This window comes from Alligator sinensis, unplaced genomic scaffold (genome assembly GCF_000455745.1).
Source record: "Alligator sinensis unplaced genomic scaffold, ASM45574v1 scaffold919_1, whole genome shotgun sequence".
Classification (NCBI taxonomy): Eukaryota; Metazoa; Chordata; order Crocodylia; family Alligatoridae; genus Alligator; species Alligator sinensis.
This window is the reverse complement of record NW_005842191.1, coordinates 764278-779921: the sequence shown is the minus strand read 5'-3', so window position 1 is coordinate 779921 and position 15644 is coordinate 764278. Positions and strand designations below refer to the sequence as shown.

Sequence of the window (15644 nt, the reverse complement as noted above, 5' to 3'; positions counted from 1 at the left end):
TCTCTGGGAGACAAGGCTCTGTGACAGGGAAAGGAGTGGGTGGGAGTAGCTGATACTATAAATGCTGTTCTGGTTGTAAGGAAACCGTTTAACCAAGAGGAAAGTTCTGCAGTGTTATCCAAAACTGCAAGGTCTGGATTCATCTAGGACTCCTCTGGCAGCTGGCTCCATGGCTAGATCACCCCACTGAGAATGCTTTGCCAGATTTTACTGTGGATTTTGAGATCCAAATGTCCCCGGGGACCATACGAAACTAACACAGCTGAGATGCATCTAATGGTTGGTTTGGTTCAGGGGAACAGTTTCTGCTGAACCCTCCAACTATGCACAAAACAACTGCTGGGTGCCCAAGATACAATCACTGCAAGGAATATAAGTCAATAATAAGACCTGTTACTCAGGCCAGTTTCCATATACAAAGCTGCCATCACTCCTCACTAAACATCAACTGCCCTCAAGGTCACTGACTAACCTGCACAGACTGAACTTGAGCAAGACACTCAGAACCAAGTATGGAACAGAAAGAAACCAGTCCTGCCCTGCGCAGACTCACAGGTAGAACGAATGGGTGCAGCCATAGACACACTGCTGAGTTATTGCTGGAAAGGGGCTAGTTCCCTTTTCTTAATATCTCCACTCCACCACCCAGCATGCTCTTGGGAATTATGGATCTCAGAAAGAAAGCCCCAAGGAGGAGAGGAAGGACCTTGAACACACAGGCTGCAGGAACACATCTTCTGACCACCCACAAGCCCAACTGAATCAGGCACCTCCCAACTGACTGTCTGCAGCCACAGCGTGAGCAGAGGCTTGCAGCACACTGGAGATTTGCAGTTGTACAGGATATAACAGATAGTCTGCTACCAACTTCACTGTATTATGAAAGGGGGGACTGGCTAACTGACACAGCCAGACACGTGAAGGCCTTGACAGCCATAGATCAGAACAGAAGAGCGAGGAGAGAGGTGTGTTTTTAAACATGAGGTGGAAGAATATGCTTTGCAAGCCTTTACTGCCAGAAGTCCATGCGACATCACCCCCTCGCCTGGCCTTCACTGCAGCAGGACAGCCTGCCTGCAATAGCACCTTCATGGAAAAGTCTTAAGTGGGGATATGGCCCCCATCATGTTGTCCTCAGGTAGCCAGACAAGGGCCACACCACATCTCTGCTGCTGATCTTACCTCATTCACTCTGGAGTAAACTGCCAGGGCCTTGCCTCCACCATGCTTTTACAACTGGACAGGAAAATAAAAGCCACCACAACCCACTACTTTTTCTAGTAGTCAATGAAATGGTAGCTCTAGCATGGTGGTTCTGCTAGCCAGAGTAGGAGAAGCACCACGTATGCACTACTGGCAACACCAGTCAGTTCGCTCACCATCCCCCTAATCTACTAAGCATTTCTTTGCAGAGGGAGCCAAGAAATGCCTGCCACACAAAACTTGCCCTTACCAGCAAGATCTTTATAGGGGCTGATCTTGTTATGGGAGTTTACAGAGACTTGAGAGCTGGCTCTTGCCTACTTGTGACGGGTGCTGGAGGCACTCAGCACCTTGCAGGGCTTGATTCTATGTTCGTACATAATGGATTTGTTGGCAAGGGCATTGCTAAATTAAGAAAAACCCACACAGTATTACCAGAGCTCAAAAATGCATCCACATTTGCTGGCTTCAGAACTAAGCCTACCAGTCAAACCAAAAGCTGCTCCATCCACAGCCACTTCCTGCTGCTTGATCCAGAAGCCCCCCTGCCCCCGCCGCTCTGCAAGTCGAGCCTGCTGCACAGACCAGGGGCTTGTTGTACTCCTTCCCTTCCTCTACAAGCCCCAAAGGCCACCCCTTCCACTCCACTCATTCAGGGACACCCTACAGCCCCACATGCTCAGGACAGAGTCCCTGTGTCCCCCATTCTTGCTTCCCCACACCTGAGCCTGGGCTGAAGCCGGCAGCCCTGACAAACAGAAATCAGGGCCTACAGGTTATCTATCCCCTTCTGGTTTCCTGAGTTGTAGCCAAAAATTAATAGGGCTCTGCCCACTGATGCCCAGAATATTTATTTCCCTGGAGTTTTGGATCTGGATGCAGCATTCAAAACTGGGCTATGAGCCAAACACCATTAAGTCAAGTGTTAAACTGCCCTGCACTTGGTCAGTGAATGAAACAGCAGCAGGTCCTAGAGCGGTTCACAAGGAAGGAAGAGGTAAAACAAAGCAAATACCCCATGACCCTCACAGTGGCTGGAGGGCTCTGGGCCTGAAGGGCTGGATCAGAGAGAAATACTCATTTCTCTCTCCTTCTCTCCCCTTCCTACAGCTGTTGGGCTTCAAATAATCCATGGGCTACAGAGGAGGGGATCCTCCAAGCCAGGTCCAGCAACCGTACCCTGACAAATCCCAGCGTGCTCCTTTCTCCCAGCACCTGGGGCCCAGGACAGCTGTTTGTGGGCTCATCTACAATACAAAGCTGTGCTTCAGGAGTGAAGATGTAGCATGTACTGGCCATAGGGGATTTTCAGGCAGCTGCAGTGTGCAGTTTCTTACACCTCTAGCAAGTGTTGCTAATGCTGGCAAAGCCCTGTGGTGTGGACTGGACCACAGATATTTTGATGGTCACTATTATCTGTGAGGCAGGAAGTGTTGTCACCCAAACAGTGTAAAGAGAAAAATGAGGCACAGACTGCCTTGCCTGCCTGCTATGGCAAGGCTCTGGCAGAGCAGGGAATTAAACCCAGTTCTCCTGAGTCCCAGGCTAGTGCTGTATCTACTGAACCATCCTTCTCAAGAGAGTCTGGCTTCTCCTCCAAACACTGTCCTGACAGCGGGTCCTTTCACCTGAATTCAATGCTCTGTTGACTATGCTTATTTAGTTACATCTTTCAAACTATACACACAGGGCAAAAGGGAGCAAGAATAGCATGAGTGGGAGGGAGAGCAACATCACTTTATGGCAGCCATGAGGATGCTAAGCAACTTCACAGAATACAGACATAACAGGTCCCAGCTCAAAGCAGCTTACAGTATGAAGCTCTGGTCCATCCAGTGCTGAAATCCATGCCAACGGACCCCAGCACCCACAATGAATTCAATGGGACACTCCAGGCACAAAGATCCCCCTGCACCAAGCTCAGGGCAGGACTGAGGAAAAATGAGGAGCTGACAAGACAGAAAAAGCTGGTGGACAGATTGGAGCCAAACACATGACACAGGGAGAGACTCACCCAAAACCAGGTATGAGGATGATGCCCCATCTATTTTAACAAAAACAGGAATGGGATTGGGGGTGGTGGGGGAGAAGATCAGGAAGACAGTCAGGTGTGGAATAAAATCTGGAGAGGTACAGTAAGTTACAGTTTTAAAACAAACGGCTTCTCAGCCCATTTGTCTAAGTCAATCAGCCTGCTGCAACGGTCTCTGAAACTGAGCTGACTCGTGGTTTCACTGCCACTCCCAGAGCCCTCCTTAGTAGCACAGAATTGGACCGGACTAGTCACTGCACTCTCCAGTGGCTTGGTGAAGTGGCAGCAGAGGCACTGGAGCAGCAGATCTGTGGGCCTGGAAGGCAGCAGTGCATTAGCAAGTTCATGCCTTGGAGTTTTTATTCATAAGACCACAAGAATTGACATTTACTGGATCAGATCATAGGTCCATCCTGCCCAGTATCTGGCATCACAGTGGCAGAGAGCAGATGCTGAAAGGGAGAGTTAAGTGGCCTTTTTTCCCCTTTTACTCTCTCACTTGCAGCCTTCAGCATTTACTCCTAACTCCCATGTTCAACATCTACTGATGCACCTTTCCTCCAAGAATTTGTCTAATCCCTAGTTTCCCTCTTCCAGCCTGGCTGTCTGACCATGGTTATGACTTCTCTAATTTTTCCATATCCTTTCCAAGGTGTCAGGACCAGAACTTGGCACAGTATTCAAGTGTGGATGCACCATGGATTTATAGAGGGACCTCATGATACTTTCCATTTTGTTTACAATTCCGTTCTTAATAATCCCAAACATCTTGTTTGCCTCTCTCACAGCCAAAGAGCAACTCTGAAATTAAAAGTGGGAGCTGATGACGCTCCATGTGGGTAAATGGATTTTCCAAGCCAAAATATTAGTGTTTCCATTTACTTTAGAACAGGGGTTGGTAAAGTTTTTGGCTGGAGTGCCAAAATCACCCCATCCTCCACTCACACCTCAACATGCCAGAGATGGGGGAGGCGCAAGGGGCTTGATTCTCATTGCTGGTGGTGACTTCACATATGCCTTAAGGTGGATGGCAAGGGTGGGGCCGGGGTTGTGCTGCCCCAGCCCCTTCTCTGCCATGTGTTGTGAGCCACACATGCACCTGCCACTTCCACGGAGCCAGTGCTAGGGCCCCAGAGCCCAGTGCAGCTGTTTGAAGCCTCCAGGCTTTGGGCAGCTGTAGCAGGAGGCTGGAGGGCTGCGAACAGCTGTGCCGGGCTCTGCAGCCCCAGCATTGGCTCCATGGTGGTGGCAGCTGCATACATGCCTAAGGGCGGACAGTGGGGGAGGAGTCAGGCTTATGCTTCCCTAGGCCCCTTCCCAGCCATGCACCCAGAAGTGTGCGCACAGCTGCCACAGCCGTGGAACTGGCGCTGGGGCTGCAGAGCCCTATGCAGCTGTTTGTAGTGTCCTGGGGCACTGGGCAGCTGCTGGCAGAAGCTGCCCTGAGTCCAGGTCAGCTGTGGTGCGCTGAAAAAAATGACCTTGCATGCCATGCTCTGGCATGCATGCCGGGGGTTGCTGATCCCTGCTTTAGAAATTCCTCTAATAATGGAGCTGCTAAGAACTTAGCTCTGATGTCCCAGTGTCCTGCCACTCTCTGTTGGAGTTACATAGCCACGAGATCACTCATCTCAGGTAGTCTGGAGCTTCACACACTTCTTTTAAGTCAAACAGCATTACCAAAGTCTCTGTTGACAGCAGGCAGCCTTGTCAGAGGCCCTTGAGATCCCACACATGACTAAATGCTTCCTGGTATTGTACCAATACACTGTCACACTGGCTTCCCCCTCTCAAAGGGTTCATTTGCATGGGATGGAAGCTCCCAATGCAGTGAGACGCATCATTCCTTGTGATGTCTACTCAGCAGTGGGTGGAAGGTATTAGCATACACACAGCACACAAGACGCACATTCCTAAAACTGCTGGGCTGCTTGGCAAAGGACAATCTAGGAAGCTTCAAGCACAAAACATTTTAATGCACTAGGGTGACTGCATACACGAAGACAAGCCTCTCCAGTGCTGCCCTATGGAGAATGGAGCCCACCCACAAAGCACCATCACTGCACTGTATTTCCCAACAAGATTTGCCAACCCATGTTTCAGGTTCACATGCAGCGATATAGCACCTTCCACCTGCAGTGCTTGATTTTGGCACCTAAAGCAGCCTAAGGCTGGGATGTCAGGGAGAAGCAGTTTGGTACCGATGGTTCCTCTTCACTTAAGCAGAGATCCTGATTTCAGTAACAAAGTAATTGATTGCTGCTTCCTCCTTTTAAAAGCAAAACAAAGCCCGTTGGCAACAAACTTACTGACTGTTCCAGTCACTCAGGCCCAGCAACCAGCACACCACAGGTATAACCAACAGTCTACCTTGGCTGGTCAGTCTTCTGTGCCAGGAGCTGAAGGAGAGTCAGGTGGCCTAAGCCAGAGTCACTCCGGAAGGCCTCCCTCCAGCTCAGCAGGTTTAGAAGACAATTTTAGTGGGCCTGGAGTTGGGGGACAGGGAATGTATGCTTTATGCTGACATTCAGACAAAAGAACAGAACCCATCAGGCTACTTCCATAGCCATTTTGCAGGGCACACCTGCATTTTTAAAGGAAAAGCAGGCCTGGAAAATGCTTACTGCTGAAACACTACAACAGATTAAAGCAGGTTAGGCAACAGAGCAGAAGTTAGAGAGACAGGGCATGATTTTGCCAAGATACCCAAACTAAAGGCCTCTAGTTTTGCAAAAAAACTCAGGACCACCTTTAAAAGCCACAAGGCTCAGCTGGAAGGAAGGTGTGACCTGAAGGTTAAACATGGCTGAAAAGCAGAGTCCTGATGCTCCATCCAGCTCTACCAATCCCAGCTATATGACTGAAGTCGCTCCCTATGCCCCAGCTTCACTAGCTATAGAACAGGAATGCGATTTTTCCTTCCTCACCAAGGAGACACTTGGACTATACAGCTGCTCCCTAGGGTCAGAGAAACCACACTTCCAAGAACCCCGGCCCCCTTACACTGTTCTGTGGCAGTGGCACCGTACTGACTCACAGGACACAAAGCCAGCCCTTCTCCCTGCAATGGTGAAATGCTGGCTGGAGGCTGCCTATGCTGTCAGCCTAACCAAGCTTAGTGTATAAGGCCTCAAGGGACCACAGCTAGGGAAGGGCTGGGCTGCAGTCATGCCTGTTTTTTTCTTTTAAAATATTTTAAACATTGCCAGATCTATACAGTAGTTCCCACTGGTCAGCCATGCCTAATAAACCTGCCTACAAAAGAGTCAAACAGCAGAACCATATGCAGGCTTCACAACAATAGTGTCCACAAGGCTGTTCACAATCATACTTTAAACCAGGACGAGGATTCCTTTAGAGAGCATGGGATAGAAAACATCTCTGATTTGCCCACACTGTGACTATAAACCCTGCAAGTTGTGACAGTATGCAGCAGAGATCTGAAAGCAGAGCCCTGCCAATAACTACAATCTGAGCATCCCTGCATACTTGGGGTCAGCCCTTGTCTTTAAGGGCCAGCTGATGTTACAGATGAAAGTTACTAGGCAAATCCTCAGCCTGGAAGCTTTTTTACTGGTGGTATTGGCAGCCATGTATGAAGCGGATATAATGTAACTAGATTTCCCAGAGGCCAGGCTCAGTTTCTGAGTGAAATCAGTTTGGAGATCCTACTGTAATTTACAAATGCAGCCCCTGTGATAAGAGAAGGCACAAGGGAGAATAAACTAGAGATCTGCTATTTTATGGGCAAGTAGGCTGCCCCCACCAGCAGGCCAGGTGCACTCATACAAAACAAGCAGAAAATGTCTGTGCTGATGCTCAAACTCACACCCACTCTTGGAGAAGAGCTAGTTAGAAACTGAAGCTCCTGCACAACTTAGGAAGCACTGGGTCCAAGAAGTAGCATGGCCATCAGACACCAGCCCTGCCACTGAGAACACGTTGAAACACCCAAGGCTCTACTCTCTCCACTGAAGCCCAGGAGAACAGGATGTTGGTCTTGCCTATGTGGAGTGCATTTATCATCCTAAGAACCATTTGATCCCCCAGAACCGTCAGACCCTTTACTGGCCACACACAGTGCCTACGTGTATAGTCAGCCCATTTGTTGGTGTAATAGCATCTATGTCCTCCAGCTATTGTCACATGGCATACCCAGAGCCCCTGAAATGGGCTGTAACAGTGCTGATGCAGCCAGTGGGCACAACTGCAACTATCCTTAACCTAGAAGAACAGGGCTACCGCGTACACACTGACTGTGAGTGCCTGAACTGGTTCTGTCCTACCACTTTAGCTAAGACCTGTATAATTATTGAGTCTAGACATGGCTGTACTAGCTCTCTGTCTCTACTTCCTCATATTTCCTGGAAGCCCAGAGGTGTTCTGCCAGATACGGGGGAGAGAGTGGGGAAACCATATTTTTTTTATCATGTTAGTGCAAGATATTGCTTGTAATCTTTTACATGGCCAAAAGACTCCACACAGAACCCTCCTCCCCACCAACGGATATTCTTGATGTCCCGGCTTGTACACACTCTGCCTGGAAGCAAGTCTAGTTATTTGGTGGGAATTACAACAGAAATTCCCCTCCACATACTAAAAATCCTCATTAACAATAAATCTTAGGTCCTATGGGAGTTAAGAGGGGAAAGGAGATGAAATCCTTAGAGCTGAACTACCATTTAAAAATAATATATATATTATTTTTGTTTTGTTTGGACACAAGCAAACTGACTCTCCAGGCAGGCTGGAAGGGACAGTGACCTGGACCAGTGGAGATGGATGATACCAAGAGCCTGCCTCAACCGGAACCACAACCTGAGTTACACACCAGGGTGCATAAATACAAGCCCACTTCAAGCACAGCTGCCCCGTAAGACAGAAATGCCACAAGCCTCCATACTTTTCCCCTCTATGATTTCAAACCCAACAGCCATGGCCTTTGCTGCCACTTACTCCACCTCTATCACTGCACAGCGGCCACCACAAAAACATGATGTACACCCTGGCAACAGCACCTGAAGGGGCAGCTAAAGGAAGCAGAATGCATGGGAGTGTGTGCACATAACTTCTGCTGGCTGAAATGGAGATTCTGCCATTGGAGACGAGCCTCAAGTATGGACACGCTCAGGGCTTTGCCAGAAGGACACTGTAGTTTATACTAGGCCTCAGCTTTCAAGGAAGGTAGTGAGAAAAAGGTGGGGGGGAGAGGGGGATGCGACAGGGCAGAAAGCTCTTTCTAATAGCTAGCCCTGCAGTTATATGAGGTTAGTTAAGTGTTTACTCCCTTGGAGAAAAGTTGCAGCATAGCCAACCGTCCTGGTTATGCATGAGGTGGGGTAGACTGTGGTTTTCTCCCTACAAGTAGGCAGCTGAGCTAATAAGAGAAACAGCTTGTGGCCTGAGCCAGCAGGTAGGACTTCATAGGATCATAGGGAAGCAGGGCTGAAAGGGAATTCATAACGTCTAGTCCAGCCCCCTGCTCAAGGCAGGATCATCCTTGACAAAACCAGCCCAACCAAGTGTCTGTCTAACTTGTACTTCCAAAGTTTTCAGGGCTGGAGATTCCACATCTTCTCTATGTAGCCTGTCCCAATGATTGACCACCCTCATAGTCAAAAAGTCCTAATCTCTAACCTAAACTTTCTCTGCTGCAGCTTGCAACTTCAGTGACAGAGAGGCAGATGCACTGAGTTCCAAGGAGCTATTATGCCATAATTACTGTACTCTCAGTATCAATACCCAAAAGGTCTGAGGTGTTTTCAGTTGAAAAGTAAGTGAGAATGAAACAAGTGAAAGAAAGTAAAAGCTACCAAACATTGCTAGTTCCACAAAGCAACCTAGAGCTTAAGATACAGTTTTAGATGTTGTTTTAGGAACAGCAAGCTGGGTTGTTGTTTTTTTTAAAGGCAATTTTAGATTTAGCTACTGAAGCCAAGAACTTATTAGAATGTAGCTAGATAAACTCTCCCACAGTGGAGCCCAGCTTGCTGGCAAAAGGGATCTCAAACAAGAGTTGGTAAGATAATTTTCTGTCCCCTATTTAGAAACTGGAAAATCCTTCTGACAAACCCACTGCTAATCAGGTATAATACTTACATAGGTAATCCTGTTAGACTCTAGGGGGATGCGAGAATGAAGGCTGAATAGAATTTATAAGAAGCTGTCCAGATGGTGAATCACAAGTTATGGGACAGAAAGTGATAGAACCTGAGCACTGTGTTAAGCACTCCTCCGCTCTAGATACTATTTAAAACCCAAATTCCACAGAGCTCCCTGTTGGGCGATCCACACACAAGCACCGTGTGTCAGGCAGATGGATAGGATGGGTTACAAAGCAAAAGAGGCTACTACTACTGACATTCTGAACAGATTGCTACAAAATGCCCCTTTAGTCCTACCCAGTGCTCCACACCACCTGGGCTCCAGCAATGACTGCTCAAGTTGGGGTCAGAGGCTGACATCTTCATGCCCACCACCCTGCTTGCCACACGTACAGCCACTGCTGGTTGAGCCACAGGGTGGTGGTGGATTTGTACTGCCCATTGATGCCCACTCTGAATGGCACTGTCAGACTCAGGCATATTTGAAACAAAGGTTTCTAGCCATGAATGACACTACTGCATATTTTGCTACAACCTGCCCAGAATATCATCACCTTACACTTCAGTATTGTACTGCATCCCAGACAGTGTCAAAGTAATTTTGACCCATATGGATGAGACTACTGAAATACAGACTCTTCACCGATGCATACAAAGCACACGGGGGAAGAGATACGGCAGGGATCAGTGTATTTTGGGGAAACAACATTGTACCAGATGCCTGCTTATGGGATCCTGCAAATCAAGCCAAATTTTAGTTAATAAACAAACAAACTAACTAAAGAGGGAAAATAAGTGAGCAGAAGAACAATTAGACTGCACTCCCCTCACTAGGAATTGCACAATATTCTTACAAGCTAAAATGTCATTTTCTAGTACAAGTGTGCCAGCAAGAGAGGCACCTCAGTTTCTAGCCTTAGAAAGAGATGTGCAGAACTACTGCCAAAGAATATTCAGACCTGGCTAGCTGCAGTCTTGCAATGAAGCAACAGGCAGTGACAGCAGAGAAAACTCCCAGAAGGGTGCCAAAAACCCACCTTGCAAACAGCTGTTGCAGGCTGCATATCAAGCTGGAGTTTCAAAATGTTTTTCCCACACCCTCTTTTGTGGGCAATAGCATTAACAAAGTCAGGATAACCAGATACAAATGTGTGCACGTGCCTGATATGATAACGTCCACCTCAAGCGCCAAACTTACTAAAATGGATTCCTCGGGTCTTTTTTGGTATCTCTCAGAATTCTTTGCTTCTCGAGCAAGGGCTTTGTTGTGGGGTGGAAAGGGCTATGTGGGGGAGCCTTTAAGGCTTGTATTCACTATGACTAGATCCACTGGCCTTGATTTCTAACTCTGGTTCCCACGCAAACTGAGCTTAGAACTCTTTTAAAACCTAGGCTGGGCTGGGCACTCCCAATATTCTTGTCAAGCTACAAATGTTGAACACCTGTTGGTTTGATACAATGTGTGCCCTAATCTCAGTGTAAACTATTAAAAAGATACAGTCACCATGTGCTAAGGTTCAGGCAGGTATTAGAACCCAAACTTGCCTTGCCCCTGCTAGGACACCAACAGTGATTAAAGGCACACTCCACACCCCCCACCTGTTATTAAGCTTGGATTTTTTGAGGAGAGATATTGCCTAACAAATGCTGCTGACAGAGACTGCTCTTTAGCTATAGTCTAAATCTCACAGGAGGCCAACCACCTTATGGGGCCAATGACATGGACAAAAAGAAAAAAAATGAGAAGAGACTTCCAACTGAAGCTAAAAATTGCATAGCACAAGCAATTTCCTCTTCCTGCATTGCCCAAATTTCTGGGAAAAAAGGTGGTTGCACATGTAATTGTCACCCCAGAATGCACAATAGAATGCCTGCAAAGCAGGATTAAATGGGACAAAAATCCTCCCCTTTATACCATCTGCACTACTGAAGTCCTCTGTATTCTAGTGTGGGTGACAAGGGGATGGGAGAGAAGAGATGCCCTTTTCTGGGGTGCCATGATCCTCTTACTTCTGTAACACTAAAACTGCATTTCACCGCAAAGCTGTTGAAAAATAAATCTGCCCTACTACACACATCAACCCATAATAAAAAACAGCAAATAAGAACAATGGTATCTTAGGTCAGCCTCCCCTGCATGCTGAATTATTTAAATACCAAAACAAAGGAAGGTTGGGTAGGATGAGTACTGCAGAACAAATATGTCTGAGAAAACAGATCATTGAATAAAATGGATTCAACAGAAACAGTAAAAGGAGGTCTTGCCTTCTACAGAATTAGAAGCGCACTAGCTACAACTGTTATGGGCAACTATACACGTAGTTAATAGGCATTGCTTCCCCGACCTATATGCACGGACTAGACCCAAGGGAATGCTCAGCATCACATTTCTCAAGAAAGAAATCTCTGCTGACCCTGACCAGGGAAACCATATTAAAAGTCTGCTAATAGCCACAGTGCTTATCCACTGCTCCTGTTACAGTCTGAATAGGCTCTACGGAATTAAGATTCCAAGACTTGTCTTTTTTACATGGGGGCTCACTGGAAGACCCAAAGATCAGAGGGAAAAATAGAACAAACCCTGGCAGCAAAGTTTGATGAAGTATTACTATTAAGTATGCAGACCCCTGACAGGGACATTGGGCAATGCAGGAAGAGGAAGCAGCCGGTATTGTCAAGTAAGGGACAATGAGGAGTCACAGTCTCCATGATGGGGCTGCATAGTCTCCTCTCAGTTTTCTGCAGTAAAAAGAAAAGCCCCTCGGAATAATTTTGATGCAAGCAAGGAGGATTCTCTTACTAATGGAGTCCTTTTGGGAATATGGGGCCACCACCTCCTTTGTTTCTAGACCTGGGTGTGGACAAACACGATTCTACATAAAGCTACATAACCAGTCCTTTGGCTGCCTCTTTGCTTATGAGATTTCAGTTTTGTTGCATCTGTCATTTGGTTTTGTTCTTCTCTACCTTTCAGCATGCAAGGAGCAGAGCAGCAGGCAAAATATCTCTCTGCATGGCTCTTTCTGCCTGCCAGAAGGAGCCACACCAGGATCAGGCAGAGTGCTTTCCAACCACATAGAGACACGCAGGCAAGAGTCACTAACCCCCTTGCAAAATACAGCCCCCACTGTAAGGTACTGCAGCTGCTCAGAGGCAGCAAACATGGCAGCAGATCACAAGCAAAGAACAGCTTCCAAACAAATCTGTAGGTGGTTTTAAGGCAGCTGAATGGATTTGCCCCAGCTGGGATTTAGGCAGGACACCTTGACTAACTCCTGTGACAGATCTCATGGGATTGCCAAAGATTATGGGCATTGGGGACCCCAGGTTATGCTTCAGATGACAACCAAACCCAGCACAGCAGCCCAGGGACAAGGGGGGGGGGGTCTCCCTCCCTGAACCCCCAAACACCACAGCTAAGGGGGAGGGGGAGGGGGGGGCAACATCCAAGCAACCATCAGGACTGTAGCAATACCAGCAACTCTTAATACCAGAGCAGTGGCACCACCCTGGCCCCTAATCTCAACAGGGGCAGTGGGTTTAGGACTAAACAGGAAGGAAGAGCTCCTATCAGCACCCCTAGGTAGTCGCCTCTAGAGCTGCCCCGTGGAAGTCTCCCTTCCCATCGGCCCGACCCTGCTTAGCTCACAGGACACGCTACTGCAGGCAGCCGAGTGAATAGGAGCCCACAGGCCACCCCCCTCGTGACTGACACAGCGCTTAGCCTGTCAAAGGGTAGAATTCCACTCCCCGGCCAATCAGGGCGCGCGCGAGGCGGAGCTAGACTCACTTCCCTGCCACTGCCCACCTCCGGGCGCTCGGGAGGCTCTTTGCGCGGGGGCCCGATGGGTCCGGATTCCCGCTTACCCGCGACCGTAGTCATCCTCCTCGTTCTCGCAATCGCTGCAGTGCTCGTGGTCGTGGTCATTCTCCTCTCCGGACGATCGCTGGGGCCGCGACGGCGGCTGCTTCCCTGCTGTCTCACTGTCGTCCGCCATCTTGAAACGGGGCCTTAGTGGGTGCCGCACCCCCACAACAAAGTGCGCAGCGATTGGACGCCGCCGCGCCGGGCATGCTGGGACGTGCAGTCTTCGCGGAGGAAGGGAAGGGAGCCGTTGATGAGCAAGGGACTACAATTCCCAGCAGGCTCTGCGTCAAGGCAGCCTAACCTAGCCGGTCCCGGGCCAGCCGGCGCATGCTGGGACTTGTAGTTATTTGTGTTTGGCGACCACAGGCGCGAGTCCAAAGAGGGACTTAAATATTGTCCTGGGTCAAGGATGCTTAAAGCCACCCATGCTTAGGCGCAGGGAACTGGGCCTCGGAAGGAAGCCGGAGTGGGAAGCTTCAAAGGGTTCAGCAATTCCAGCACTTCATACTGCAGCTTAACTAGCTCAGTGGTTCTCAACCGTGTTAGGCTTGAGGAGCCCCATGTCAGACTGATACTTCCCCCTGGAAAGGCCAGCTCTTAGCTTTTACTTGTGCCAACTCTGCAGCTAGGGTGGCCATCGTAGAGGACATTCCCCTACTCTGTCCTCTATTGATACGAAACCCAATACCTTTATGTCCTCTATGTTTCTCTTCCAGAGAAACAGGACATAAACACATCCAGTTTCATATCAATAGAGGACAGAGGACAACCAGACTGTCTTCTATGATGGCCACCCTACCTGCAGCCCCAGAAACTGGCATAAGTAGCTAAGGGGAGCTGCCATTTTTAATGCAGAAAATTGGAGGGGTTGGGGTTACAAGCCAAAGGGAGGGAACAGGTCAAAAATGAAGAAACATCAACACTGATAACATACACTTGGCACCATAATTTCTCTGGCAGACCACAAGCAGCAGCCTGCTGCTGCCCCCCAGTCTGAGTCCAGCTCCTTTAGGCCACACTCCTGGCTGACCAAGCCCGTGAGGCCTCCCAATCCACTCTTCTCCCAATGAACTCTTCTGTGCAGGGCTGACCAGGCTCCACGTGCACTCCGCTGTCTTTCCAGCCTCAAGCTTCCTCTTCCTTTTTTTCCTTCAGCCCCTGGGGGGTTCTGGGAGTTGTAGTCCAAATTTAGCAGTCAGCACTGCTTTGCGGACCGCCCCCAGGTTCCTTTTGCTACTACACACATTACATTCACATTACACACTTGTGTTTTGACTAGAGAAAAATAATAGAGCAAGTCTTCTGCGGTAAAGAACTTGGAAAGCCCGCAGCAGGGCAGGGTGGCCTTAACGCTATCAATTCCCATTTGAAAACTCCAGTTGTATTTTGTAAATTGTGTTTGCATACCTAACATTGCGTGGCATGCTGTGGCACCCCTGAAAAGTTCTCCAGGTGCCCCGGGGTGCCATGGCACCCTGGTGGAGAATCATTCACGTAGACTGTAAACTTTCCAGGTAGGTGTGTCTTTCACATGTTCTGTAAAGCCTCTAATTATTTTGGGGTTCTGTGCTACAAACAGGCAGTTACATTAAAGAGTGGGAGGGGACAGGTTTTGTATTTTAAAAACATCAGCAATTGGGTACTGGACATAGACCCCAAAGATCAGGCAGCTACATTAAGAGGTAGGAGGGGATAAGTTTTACATTGAAAAGACATCAGCAATAGGCCACTGGACACTAGACTAGATAGAGCTCTTGATCTGGCACATAGTTCCCATCTAGATCCCAGTTCTCACTATCATACCCTTACGCAAGAAAGTATTTTTTGCTGTGATTATGTGGTTTATTTTCACATATCCATCTGCTGAGGTAATTTAATCAAGCAGAGAAAGGTTTCATAGTTTCATAGTTTCTAGGGTCAGAAGGGACCTGGGCAGATCATCTAGTCCAACCCTCTGCCATGGCAGGAAAGAGTACTGGGGTCAAACGACCCCAGCAAGATGGTCATCTAACCTCCTCTTAAAAACCCCCAGGGTGGGAGCCTGCACCACCGGGGGGACAGGGACTCCCCCAGTGCCTGTTGATCCCCCCCGACTAGTTTATAGCAGGCCACAAGATCCCCCCTCAGCCTTCTCTTCTGGAGGCTGAACAGGTTCAGGTCCCGTAACCTTTCCTCATAGGACCTGCCCTGCTGTCCCTTGATCATGCGAGTGGCCCTCCTCTGGACCCTCTCGATGCTGTCCACATCCCTCTTAAAGTGCGGCTCCCAGAACTGGATGCAGTACTCCAGCTGCGGCCTGACCAGTGCCGCATAGAGGGAGAGGATCACCTCCTTCGTCCTGCTTGAAATGCATCTGTGGATGCACGACAAGGTACAGTTGGCCTTCCTAGCCGCCTCCCCACACTGCCTAGCCATGTTGATCTTGGAGTCAATAATG

General features: G+C 48.6%; 1 protein-coding gene across 1 annotated transcript in view; it reads right to left on the bottom strand.

Moving 5' to 3' along the window:
* NMT1 (N-myristoyltransferase 1) overlaps positions 1-13390 on the bottom strand; it is a 39202-nt gene extending 25812 nt beyond the window's left edge. Inside the window, exon 1 of the mRNA XM_006026380.3 lies at positions 13207-13390. Within this exon, the coding sequence (XP_006026442.1) occupies positions 13207-13337 (131 nt within the window). The 5' untranslated portion in view covers positions 13338-13390. The remainder of the gene's footprint in view (positions 1-13206) is intronic.
* Between the last annotated feature and the right edge of the window lie 2254 nt (positions 13391-15644).